The sequence below is a fragment of the Typopeltis vanoorti genome, chromosome 9 (genome assembly GCF_054136105.1).
Source record: "Typopeltis vanoorti isolate ZY-2024b chromosome 9, IOZ_Tvanoo_1.0, whole genome shotgun sequence".
Classification (NCBI taxonomy): Eukaryota; Metazoa; Arthropoda; class Arachnida; order Uropygi; family Thelyphonidae; genus Typopeltis; species Typopeltis vanoorti.
In genome coordinates this window covers 139,349,428-139,363,230 of record NC_143557.1, presented here as the reverse complement: position 1 = coordinate 139,363,230, position 13,803 = coordinate 139,349,428, and the positions used below count along the sequence as shown (strand labels likewise).

Genomic DNA, 13,803 nt, shown 5'->3' with positions numbered 1-13,803 from the left:
ACTGACAGAGTTGGTGCAGCAGACATGGGTCAAGTTACGCATGGAGGATGTCAGACACCTTGTGGAATCTGTTCCTAAGCATCTGAGACCTGTGATTGCACAGAGGTGGACCAATGCATTATTAGGTGGGTGTTCCTAATGCAAAACCAACTGTGTAGTTATACAGGTAGACTAAAGAGTTTTAGTTTATTGAAATTTTTATTGATGAATGTTTTTGTTTGCTCATAATGGCAGATAAGAAACTGATTTTTTTTTTTTTTTTAAATAAGTGATTCAAGACATAAGTTAGAAGCAAAATTGTAGCAAAAAATAGCATCATAAATAAATGATTTTGTATCACTTATAAAATGCATAAAATTTTTATGCACAGACTGATAAACACATTAGCAGTTAATGCATTAACTTCAAAACTGGTAGTTATACAGGATCAAAATTAGCCATAGCATTAATAAAAAAGCTTATAAATTGACCAGATCCAGTCTTAAACATGCATCTATGATATATTAGATGACTATAGTAGAGCGCATTCAGACTAATATCTGATTAGCGCGAAATTTGCCTGACTGGCAAGCTGGCACAAACTTACGCACACAGAATTAGATAAGGGAATACAGCTATACCTTGATACTGCTGAACTTGGCAAACACAAATGACAGAATAGTGTACAGAAAATTATTGTGTAAAATTTGGAGGCGATGCTAGCATAGTGCATAGTAAAAGCAGTGCTGCATGTGGCTTACAGAAGTCATATAAGTCCTTCTAGTTTATTAATTTATTTGTGCTATTTCCTGATGAAGTGAAAATGTTTTTCACAAAACTAGTTTAGTTGAATTAAAACAATTTCTGTTTGACATCTTCGTGTATGGTTTAATACTGAAAATAATTAGTTCTAATATGTTCTCCACAGAAACAAGTAGAGAACTACACAACAAGTTACAGATAAGTCTTTTATTTTAGTGAATATTAGTAATTTCAGTGATTATTTTTGTTATTTTACTTGGTTTAGACCATAAAGCTTTGTGTGTGTGTGTGTGTGTGTGTGTGTGTGTGTGTGTGTGTGTGTGTGTGTGTGTGTGTTTATGAAATTTAATACATGATATCATTCAGAAAGTGTTTTTCATGGCACCAATGCATACAAGGAAAGTGGCAGCCAATTCCTTTTTCACTGAGTTTAGAATAAGGGATTATTTTGTACGATGCAATGAAACATAGGACATGTACTCATTGCAAGAGTGAATGGTTTATGGCACTAAAATGAGAGAGTCAGAAATGTTTTGAGAGCAAGAAATGAAAGTTGTGTCCAGGAGATTGATGTAACTAATATTAATGATATAAGGCAAGATAGTGAAAGTGTTGTACAGAATGTGGAAGGAGTGTATGGCAGTGCACAAAAAATATGAATGAAAGAAGAGGATGATAAGGAGTGAAATAGCATGCTTACGTGGTATCCTTCACAGCACAGACCATAAGCTGAAGCAACTGGAGAAATGATGATGTGTGACACAGCAGGAGGGAAAATGAAAGCAATGGGAATGGAAAAGTATGAAAGTGATAGAAACTGGGAGTGAGGAGAAGGTATTATATGGAGGTTATGATAACAAAGTGACAAAGTTTTGGGATACAAAAGTATGTATGTATCCCAGGTACAAAGATCATGGATGTTAATGAAACTGTTAGTTTGCAGAGGGAGAATTGTAAGAAATCGCTAATTTGGCTGGCACGAACGATTTTAAAGGTGAAAAATATACAATGAAAGAAGATATAAAAGAGTTGCTGATAGAAGCAAAAAAAGAAGAGTGAGAAAGTGATTGTGCATCTTCTGCCTTGGCACAACAGGACTGAACTGAGAAGAAGGGTAGTGTTTGCAAATGAGTCAATGAGAATATTATGCAGGAAGGTGTGCAGTTCATAAATGTATGGAGTGAATCTGGTGGAAGACAGGACTTGCATATGTCTGATGCATTAGAATGGTTTTGGAAGTGGATGCTTAGAGAGAGTTTCTTCAGTGATAGGTTCATCAAATTCTTGACATATACTGTTAGATCTGAAATGGGCGACCTCACTCTAAATGAGGTCACCTTTCCAGAGTCTAACAGAAGATATCCATTAAATGAGCATACTTATCATTTGGTACAATTTAACTATGTCTTAAAAGAAATAACAACTGGCAAATTAGAATAAGAACTGTTTGTATTGTAGTTAGTGTGTTTATACTTTAATGTAGCTGTAAGTCAACAAAAAGGGCTCACATGAGAGTAATTATCAGTGAATTTCTACACGTGAAAGAATGCCAATAATTTGGTAAGAAGGGGCAAAGGTCGCCCAATACTACAATATCAGCGTAAGCGTCTGTGGGTGCTACCTCTAAGAAAACATCAAAAAGCATGCATTCCCAGAATTGGAAAGCCCCGTATGAGGATCAGTGAAATCACCCAGTCGGGAACGAATCAGGAGGGCGAAAGGAGAGATCAAAACCTACAACACAGAACTGACCCCCCCCCGTTTTGTTTGTTCCTTTATTCTCCTCATGTGCTTCGAGTGATCATCGTGATTCAGTTCTTATCTTTAAGAGCTGATCTCCGAGAAATCCCAGTATAGATCTGCCACAGAACACGGCAAATCTTGAACGCAGGCCGTCGATAAGGAATAGCATTGACGTAAATCCTTAGTAAAGAAACCGAGTACCCAATCCAGGGCGAGCACGTGATTCCCACGTGGCAACAGAACCAAGGCAGCCAGAACTTCGTAAGAAGGAAGGAAGGAGAAAATCCCGAAAGAACCTAAGATAGTGTAGATAAGTACTTTTACATATTCTAGCCCTTTAGAGAACTTGACTAACAGAAACGGAAGAAAGTGTAACTTGAATTTATGATAAGGATAAACATGAAGAATTATTATGTGTGTGAATGACTATACCATTAGACTGAATTCTGAGAACTGTTAATTTACTGGAGATTCTGTCATGACCTACTTGAGGGAGATTAATAATGTGCCAAATACCTAGCTTGCTCCTATCAAGTTGTAAACTAAATATTAGATAAGTTAAAGGAATAGTATTGTAGAGCTTAAGAAATCCATGTTTATCTAAGAATGAGAAAGTGAGAGAAACATAAGAGTTTTAATCTAGCATAAATATCAATTTTGTCTTTGTATTGTAATTAATTATGAATTCATTAAATTTGTTTGTTACCTTCCATGCTTGCTTTTCTGACCATATAGACTGACCTAGACCCTTCATAAAAAAATACGAACCTGGTGATCATATATGTGCGCGGGGACATCCTAAGTAAGAAAGGAAAAGGGGCACGACTGCAAACAGACAAAAAGGAAAAACCTATGGCTTCTGATTTCAAGTGAATTATATTAGTAGCATCTGATACTCTATAACCATCGTTAAGCTGAGTTTGACTCTGTCCTTAAAGCCCAGGCTGGTGCAGGAAATAAATTTGTCTGAGTGAATGTGGATGACTTATAGAGATCAGGGAATAGGTATTTTCTGGGTGCCCAAAACTTAAGAAATTGTCAGATAAGCAGTAAGATCATATACTCAGTGTTAAGCAGATGATCAGAGATATATAAGGGTTAAAGATAGCAGACAGAGGCTAACATATATAATAAGGTAAAGGAAAGAGTAGTGACCATTCAAAATAGCATTATACAAACGAGAGATAAAAACAAGACATAACAATACCCTCAAAGGTGCACAGGATCTTATGATAGTACTACATGAAAAGTTACATCATTACTAACTTCCTATCAACAATTTTCCTCCAGATAAGCCTGTTATTTGTCAACATTCCAACCTCCCATTATTAGATCTTATATTTCTGTCTTCTAAGACACTTTTTACTGTATCAATCGACCTATATATTGGTCTTCCTCTGGGTCTTTTTCCTGACATCCTGGCAAAGAACACTTGTTTAGCTAATCTTTCCTCCCCCATTCTGTTTAAAGTGGCCACACCACCTGAGATTAGCTCTGCTAACACATTCCTAAATGCTAACAATGTTAAGTTCTTTCCTAATATCTTCATTTTTAATATGATACTGCCTTCTGTTCAGTTCTCTAATCTTTCTCAGGACTCTCATATCTGCAGTCTCCAGTCTTTGATCAAGAGTTTTATTTCTAATCCAGCACTCAGATCCACAAGTTAAAATTGGTTTGAACACTGTCTTGTATACAGCTAATTTAGTGTATGAACTAATCTCTCTTATTCCATATAAATTTATTCAGCTGACTTCATATCATATCAGCTTTGCTAATTCTGCTGTCTATTTCTAAAATTTAATTTTCCTAAGTTGTGCTTCACTGAAAGTTGATGTTTTCAATGTTTCAATTAGGTCAGGGAATCCTGCAGACTTGTCCTGGATGCATAAAGTAAAGAGCTGAGATTAACATATCCAATTTTGATATCAAGTTTAATAATACTACCTTCCTTCATAATACCTCCTTCAGTTCTAACTGCTGATTTACAACTCAAATGCAGACTATGTATTTCTTGTTATAATGTCCCTTTTACACCATATAACTGAAACATTTTGAACAGCTTTCCTCTTGGCATATGCCTTTTTCAGATGTGCAAAACTCAAATACAGATCCTTGTTATATTCCCATTCAGTGAGAGGTTGGAAGTGCAAAATCTATGAAATTAGAAGTATTGCGGGGGGGGGGGGGGGGGTTCAAATCTGAATGGATCGGTAATGACATTACAAAAGAGTAAATGTGGATCCAAGGGAATGTTGAAATGTATCTGAATACCAGAAATAAACGAGGAGTTTTTGGTACAGCTTGACTTGGCAAAAATGAGAGCTGGTTAACAGAAAATGATAGTTACAAGGATAGAATGTAAAGGTTATTGTATTTTCAGGGAGGAGTTGGAGGGAATAAGACAAGAAGTGGGATAGCACAGATGATAACTGAAGAATTTCAACCAACAAAATTCAACGTTAAAGATGATTTTAGGACAGAGAGATGGTTTATTTGAGATATGAGATACAGGCCAATAGTACACAATATATTGTTTGTTGCTGCTATAGCTGAGGCTCATCTGCCAATACATGGTATCCACATCTTCCTGTGAAAGATGTGGATACCATGTATTGGCAGATTAGCACCATGAATACAGGCTGAGCAATTATTATAGGGAATTTCAAGTCTGGGAACATAGATTGGATGGAGGAAAGGAGACATGGCAAAATGGAAGTGGAATTTATACAGTTGCTAAGGGATAATTACCTGAAACAGCATGGCATGGAGACAAGTCGTTTTGAGAGTGCTGGATCTGGTAACAGCACACCAAAAATGTACCCATGACAAAGATACAAACTGCCTCCAATCAGGAAGAGTCATCATGCAGGCATGTTCTGGGATGCTCCCAAGCATCTGGTAATTTTGACAAACTTGGGAGGCATTTTGGAGCAGTGCCATGGTTTGAAAAGCTACAAGAAAAGAATGCAAGTAATGCATGGGAATTGGTCAGGGATCATTTGAGTAAAACAGTATCAGACTGCATAACCCAAGTCATGAGGATAAGGTTTGAGGTAAAAGAGAGTTGAAGTTAGAGGGCATATTGGAAAAGTCAATGATGATGATTTATGATTTTAATGGTGCAAGGATGATAAAGGTTATACTGTGCCATATCAAAGCTTAAAGCAGTACACAAAGTAAGACAATCACAAAGATACATGCCTGCACCGGAATTTAAACCCACTACCAGAAAAGTTGGTAAATTAGTTCAGAAGATGACTTCTATGTTAAAGAACACATTGTGGTAGGAATATTGTTGAAAAAAATAAACATTGTGGAGGGAATATAAAGAAAAAAGTGATGAGAAAGAAGGGTGACTAGTATAGTAACAAAGATCAAATCAGATTATGTGAGAAAATTAGCTAGGCAGTCTGAATCCAAAAGAATTTTTTGTTATTATTAACACCAGGCCTCCATGGAGTCAAAAGGCTCATTGTAGGAGGTTCACACTGTTACATACAAAGTGCATCAAACTGTGCTTTAAATCATTCAATGTATCAGCATTCACCACAGTGTCAGTCAAATGCATTCCGCTCACCAACCATTTTCCATGCAAAGAACCTGATCCTTTATGCCCTTACTCACACCCTCCTAATACAGCTTCCAAGAATGTCCTCTTGTTCCATTCTAGGAAAAATTTCTTTCACAGTAATCTGATAAAAACCATTTACCAACTTAAATGGCTGTTATGGTTGTTACATGGTTCTCAATTCTCTCTTATTTGCAAGGGTTTGCAAAATGCATTCAATCAATCTGTCTTCATATCCCAGATTCCAAAGACCAGTTACCACTTTAGTCAGTTTTCCTTGGGACCCTTTCCAATAAACCCCCATCACCATGAGAGCCAGGGGAACAAATCCGTGAATCCATATGAATATCAAAGCCTTATACAATGGAACCAGAACCTCTTTATTTCTGCACATTCAGGTCCTCTGCATCAATGTCATGTGATATGACTTCAACTTGTACAACCTTTAAACTCGGATCCTTCTCACCACCACTCTAAAGGTATCTTAAATCCTCAACTTTCTTCAAAATTTCTCCCAAGTGTATACTTTGCATCCCATTGTTGCCTACCCAATTTCAGTAGTGTACATTTGCAACACTCAATTAACATAGTCTCATACTATTTCATACCACTCATAGAATCTATTCAAGTTCTCTTGTAAGGCTACAACATCTGCTCGATTCCTCATCACTCTTCCCAGTTTTGCATCATCTGCAAACAGTTGTATATCACCAGTTAAACCCATCGTAATATCATTAATATACAAACTAAATAACAATGGTCTCAGAACAGACTCCTGCAGCACACTACTAGTGAATTTCCTGTTCCAAGATACTGCATCCCCCATACACAAGTTGCTGATACCAATCTGAGAGTGAGCCACCTATCCAACTCATTAATCTATCACCTAATTCCATTTGCTCCATTTTAATTACCAACTTGTGGTATGGAAATCTATCAAAATCCTTTGTAAAATCTAAGTATACCACTGCATGTAGTAAGTAACAAGAAGAATGACTATGGAAGGATAATGATCATTAATGGTGATGGCAGGAAGATGAGAGAAGCAAAAAGAAACAACTGAATTGCTGAGTCACTTTGAAAAGGTGCATCATCCAAGTTGAGATTTTTGCAGTTGCTTGTATGAAAGAGAGACTGATGTCAGAATTCAGATAGAACAGGAGGTTCTCAGCATACTAAAAATACTAAAAGATATCAATGTGAATAAGCAGTGGGAGTGGATGGCATGTCGGCCCCTATGCTATGCATATGTGCAAGAGAACTAGCAGTACCTGTAATGAAGTTGTCCAAGTTAGTAACTCGGATCTGGCAAGGTTCCAAGGGAGTGGAAAAATGATAAGACAGTTTCATTACATAAAGGTAGTTCCAAGACAGTAGTATCAAATTATATACCAGTTAATATCTTAGGACTAGTGGTTAAAATATTGGACATATTGGTTAACGATAAAATCCTGCAGTGGATGAACAGGAATATGATACTTTATGATGGACAGAATGGCTTTGTAAAAGGTAGGTCTTGCCTTTGCATCAGATTTACTCATGTTTTATAATAGAGTGACAGCAGAATTAGATAAGGGAAATGGCTATACCATGAAACTGCTGGACTTGGCAAAAGTATCTGACAGAATACCATATGGAAAACTATTACAAAAGTTGGAGCAAATAGGTATGGATATGAAGCTGGTAGCATGGATAGGGAGGGTGGCTGACAGACAAATACCAGAGAGTAGAATGTGGAGGAGTGGAATCTAGGAGAATAAAGATGACTAGTGGAGTACCATGGGGTTCTGTACTAGGGTCACTACTCCTTAATTTGTATATTAATGACAGAGGGAATGATTTAAGGGAGATATTCAGTCTGTTGATGATGAAAAACTGGCGAGGGCAGTAGTTGTTAAAGGTGATACAGATATCCTGAAGGATGATTTAAATAAACTGACAGCATAGGCAAAAGAGGTTGTCAATTTAATATTTCAAAATTGTGAAGTTATGCACTTTGGGATGAAAGATTACATGCTGTGGCATTCCACTGATGCTACTGGATTGCTGTAAATTGAGAAGGCTAGGATCTGGGAATGATAGTGGGACAGAATTGAAGTTCAGAGAGCATATTGCAAAAGTTGGCAAATATCTCCATAGCTCAGTTACTTGAATGTTAAAGAACACATTGACAAGTAGAGAATAGGTTCTTATCCCTCTTTATAAGAATATGATATGGCCACATTTTGACTGCTATGCACAGGTTTGTTTGTTACCCGAATTCTTGGATGAGAGGAATCAGAAACAAGTGAGTAAGACGGTGACATGTCTGTGGAATGCTCCACATGAGAATAAACTGATGGAAAATAGGTGACATGACAGAAACTTAAGTTACTAAAGGGGGTTCTATGAGATAGGCAAAAAAAAATATTTCAATCAGGAAGTTATATAAGGGCATGGTTAGTAAGAATGACAGTGCGAGTATAAACTAGATTCTATTTGGAGAATAGTGAACGAGTGGAATGGATTTCCAGAGGTAGTTATGAGTGCCCTGACAGTGAATGAGTTTTGGGAGAGGCATGATAGGTAATGTGTGAATGACGGTTAATATGGGTCTCCTGTGGTAAATTTTCTGATGGCATGGAGATATCCATATCAACAATAAAATAAAATCGGCTTAAGTTTTGTTGTCATCAAAATTAACAAGATATTACAATTCTACTGAAGAATGTTTTGGAAATCACAATTTCAGACTATAGAAGTTAATATTCTGGCAGTCTGTTGATTTGTGTAGCACAGGGTTTGTCAAATGAGAAAGCAGAATGCAGTGTGCTGCAATGAACTAGATATGGATTAAAGTTGCAGTTAACAAAAAGGTTGTAGCTATACAGAAGAGAGTAGGTGACATGTGTTCCACATGTTTCATTCTTTCACCTACTCAAGAACGAAACCATGTGGAACACTATTATTAATTGCAAGTTTGAGTCATAAGGTCAGTTTCTCATACTGAAGTCAGAAGATGGCACGATATGCTCTCTCTCTTCTGACTTCAGTATGAGGAGAGCATATGATGGGAGCTAGGCCTTTATGCCAAACCATTCAAATGCTCGGTGATATCAAGCAGAACACATGAGATTCACTATTTGAATCTCATGAGATATCCTTTTCCATTGAATCTACCCAAAATTGGGTAGCATAAACAAGAAGAGTCCAACTGAACAATAAAAGTGGATAAAACCCATAATGGATATTAGTTCAGAGGTTTCAGGGCAGCACAGAAATTGATTGTTGGTCTTTCCATTATTTTAGAAAGAATTAAGTGCAAAAGAATAGTAATTTAATGATAAAGATTTGCTGCTTTTCTTGGGAAGAGACTGGATACAGGCTAGTTTCCAAGCTCCAAGATACACACATGTGAAAAGGCAGTCTAGTACAGAAAGTTGATACAAACCTTCCAAACAATTAAAGAAATGCCATCAGGATCCATAAGAATTTTGGGAATGCAGTTTGGACAAGATTCTTTTCAATCTATTTCTGGAAAAAAAAATCAGAAGATACTGAAAGTTGAAAGTTTAAAATGGGAGGATACAAACCAACATCATCAATGTAAGGATGATGATGTTTAAACCTAGATCCCAAATCTAGGTTTAAAGCCCAGATATCTTCCATTTTCTAGGTTCCCAATATTTACCTTTAAACATGCACTACATTAAGCAACCCAGAATACGAGTTCTAAATCCTTCAGCTCATTATGATTTCACTGTGTGCCTATTATAAATGATGCTTCTTCTCCTTCCAATCCTCCTGAAAGATTTAACATCCTTTTATTTCTATTCCCACCTATATATTATTCTCACTTAACCAACTTTTGCAATGTGTTGATAATCGTTGGGCAAATAAACTCGATTAATGCTACCAACATCTTCCTTGTTTCTGATGTTTTTAATGACATTTTCACCCATGAAGATTGTAAAAAAATATGATACATCGGTGATTTAATTAGACTGAATCTAACTGGCTTAACATGCCTATTATATAATCTGGGAGATCTACTTAATGGAAATTATATACCACCTTAAAGGCGTCAGCAAACATTCATTCCATACAGAGATCCATACTCACAGCCTATATATAATAGATAGGAAAGAGCTGCCCACTTAAACCAACCAATCACTATGATTCTTGACAAACCTGGATATGACCAATACCATGATATACCTTTTACACAAATACTTGACATAAAATTTTACCTCATGGACTTTCTTTGCATTATCATGGATGGAAACTATATGGGTGATATTGTTGGCTCGGAGTTGTTCCTGATCTTTTGCATCACGAAAGTTTCCGACATAAAGACCAGGAAGAACCTAAAATAAAATAAGACTTCATTATCAATTTAAAGAATAATTATACACAAATTATCATTAAGGCATTTTGTATACAAATTACTATTATGGCTACAATTCACACTATATTTGATCATAACATTAATAGATCCTTCTGTAGATTATAATAGAAAAACCATATTGTTGTTTTAATTCTTAATAATGCATTGCATTATGGGAAAGGTCACTACCCAGAACCAGTTTCGATATCTTTATGGAATTCTCATCAGTGGGACTAGACCCAAGAAGTCACTGAAGTTAAATCAATGCAGAGGTCATATTTTCCATATACAAATCAAATGATGTATTGCCATATTATTAAAATACTCTGGATTAGAGAAAGTCAATAGAAAGGGTTTTTTTTTTTTTTTGCTTGGTTACTAAGTAAAATATAAGAGGCCAGAAATTATATTCTTGTTTCAATCCTTAAAGTGACAGATGAATTTCACTGCTCAGTGTGAGACCACCACCCTGCTTATTGGAGGCCTGAAGTAGCTTGAAAAAATTCCGTTTCTTCTCTAGAGCAACGTTTCTGGACTATGTTAAAGAATAAATTAAAAATACAAAATAAATAAAACTAATACAAAAAAAAAAAAAATCCATAGTACCAAATGTACTAGGTTTGTAACCTTTGCACATGAGGTATCTTCACAACCTGGGTACTTGTAAATTAAATTGGTAACCAAGCAAGAAAAAAAAAAAAAAAATGTATGATGAAATATATAGATATGTATGATGAAATATATACATATATATATGGAAAATATACAAATTCTATATTGATTTGACTTCGGTATCTTCCTGGGTCTATTTCCTACTGATGAACCCTCCATAAATGTGGAAATTGGTCTTGGTAGTGACCTTCCCATAATGCACAGCAGTATACATTTCTGAAAAGAAATGTTTTGCATTGTGAGACACCGAGTCAGCAGTCTCTATACACAAGTAGCCGTTCTGCAAAGACATTTCATCTGCAAACTTTGCTTAGGTTAAGTAATAAACAATAATATAATTTATTGCTTATTATAATTTACTTAGTAACCAAGCAAAACTTTTTTTTTTACAGGATCTTTATGACTTCGAGGCTGAATTATGACACAAACTAGAACTGAACATAAGTCTTTCTACATACTTCATACAACAAAACTTATTCTAAGGCTATACTGGCTGATCCAGTGCAATACAGAAAAGTAAATTCTGTTACCTCTACTAGCATCTTGTTTAACTGACGTGCGAGAGCAGTCTCTAAGAAGAGGAAAACAATATTTGTAATGAGCCAGTAGAGTCTATTTTATAGATCATATTATTTAACTTATGTTAATAATACTGGGAAAGATTTTTGGAAGATTTTCCACTTGGTTATATTGTAAATCAGGGCTGTTCAAAGCACTGTCTGCAGGCCACATGTGACCTGCAGTGTGATTTTGTGCGGCCCGCCTGTAGGTTTTGATTTTCACAAGCAAAATATAAAATGACAATTTGAATCGAATGCACGTTAGATATTTTAATTCTATCACTAATTGATAATCTCGATGTTCCTAATTTTATTTGGTGCTTTTACATCACTATATACCCACATGTTTTTCAAATATTAGACGTGCCAAAGAAGTGTTCTTACACTGTTTTGTTCCAACGCGCATGCTCTGGGCGCTCACGGGGAACGTGAACATGAGTAATTAGTGTTGTTCGTTTGTTCAGCTTTCGAGATTGTGTCGCTGCTGCTCACCAAATTACTAGATATGCATTGTGATGCGGCTCTCGGAATAATTTTTTTTTTTAATGCGACCCTCGGATTACTTAAGGTTGGACAGCCCTGCTTTAAATTAAAGATGCCAAGAAATTACGTTCTTGGTTTAATCCTTTATCAAAGTGTAAGCAAACAACATTTGAGCCTGAAATATTTTCAACACTGGGCAACTATATAGAAGGTGTGACACCTTTTGGCTACTTATATATGAAAATATGACTTCTTCATTACCTCAACCTTGGTATCACCTCTGGGTCTGGCTCCCACTGATGAGACCTCAATAATGGTTGAAACTGGTCTGGGTATGACCCTTCCCATAATGCATAGCATTATACATGTCCATAAGGATATGTGCTTTGCATTATGGGATACTTCTATATATGAGTTGCCCAGTCCTGAAAATGCTTTAGGTGCATACATTGTTTGCTTACACTTGGATAAAGGATTAAACCAAGAATATAATTTCTTGGCATCTTTAATTTATGAGAAAAGTTTTATAAGAGTAGAAGACTTTTCCACTTGGTTACAAAGTATTTATACTTAACAAGAAATTATATTCTTATCATGTATAATTTGCTTTATATCCAAGTATATTCACTTTTAACTGGTAACCTTTTGACTACTTGTATATGGAAAATATGACTTTTACCTTAAATCAACTTTGGTAAAACTGGCATAGTTTAGACCCTTTCTTAATGCATAGCAATATACACATCCAAAAGGAAGTATGCTTTGTATTATGGAATATTAAGGCAATTCATGTGAAGTAAACATGAAAATACTTCATGAAAAAAAAAAAGCTTGTTTGCTTACTTGGATAAAGGATTAAACAAGAATATAATTTTGTGTTAAGTATAATTTACTAGGTTTATATAATAATATGCAATTCAATGCAGGTGATGCAAAGTTCAGAAGACAGAGAGAGAGATGTGAAGACTCATAACTGATATCATGGTTCTCCAGGAGGATTTGAAGACTGCATGGGAAATGAGTCTAAGCACTTCAGTGCTGTGAGGAGCAAGGCTTTGAAATGTGGAAAGCAAAAGATGAAAAATGTTGCATATTATTGAAGGAAGCACAGGAGATAATGACCTGTAGATAATGGTAGATAAGACTTGAAATTTAGGGTTCCAAGAATTTTGATAGCATAATGGATTATGGCAATGATGAGAAGAACAGACATATAGAAATGTCATTAAAACAGTTCTACTGAATAATAAGACAATGATTAGATTTTGGATTACCAAGTAGACAGGAAAAGATCCAAAAAGCATGCATATCCCCACCACACAAAATCAGTTCGAATACTTTTTTATGAAATACTAGAATAGAATCTTGAGTGAACTGCCCTAATGCAGGCCATATTTTTATATATATGAGTTTCCAAAAGGTTTATTTACACTTGGATAAAGGATTAAACCAAGTACATAATTTCTTGGTATCTTTAATCAAAGGGAATACGTTATTCTTCCTACTTTTCCATAAAAGCATCATAAACTTAGTGAAGTGATGAAGTAATATAACAGCAGAAACCAAAAGGTCCCTAATCCAAAGACAGGATGATGACCGAAGATGACTTTAGGCAACTTAAGAACAAATCAAGTATATTATTATTATTCGTAACACCTCCAAGGAGT

The 13,803-nt window shown here is 35.7% G+C and overlaps 1 protein-coding gene across 1 annotated transcript in view; it reads right to left on the bottom strand.

Moving 5' to 3' along the window:
* The window catches only part of LOC150103620 (dual specificity protein phosphatase 22-like), a 134,310-nt gene that overhangs the window by 116,661 nt on the left and 3,846 nt on the right, over positions 1 to 13,803 (bottom strand). The window contains exon 2 of the mRNA XM_090398497.1: positions 10,285 to 10,401. Within this exon, the coding sequence (XP_090254623.1) occupies positions 10,285 to 10,401 (117 nt within the window). The remainder of the gene's footprint in view (positions 1 to 10,284; positions 10,402 to 13,803) is intronic.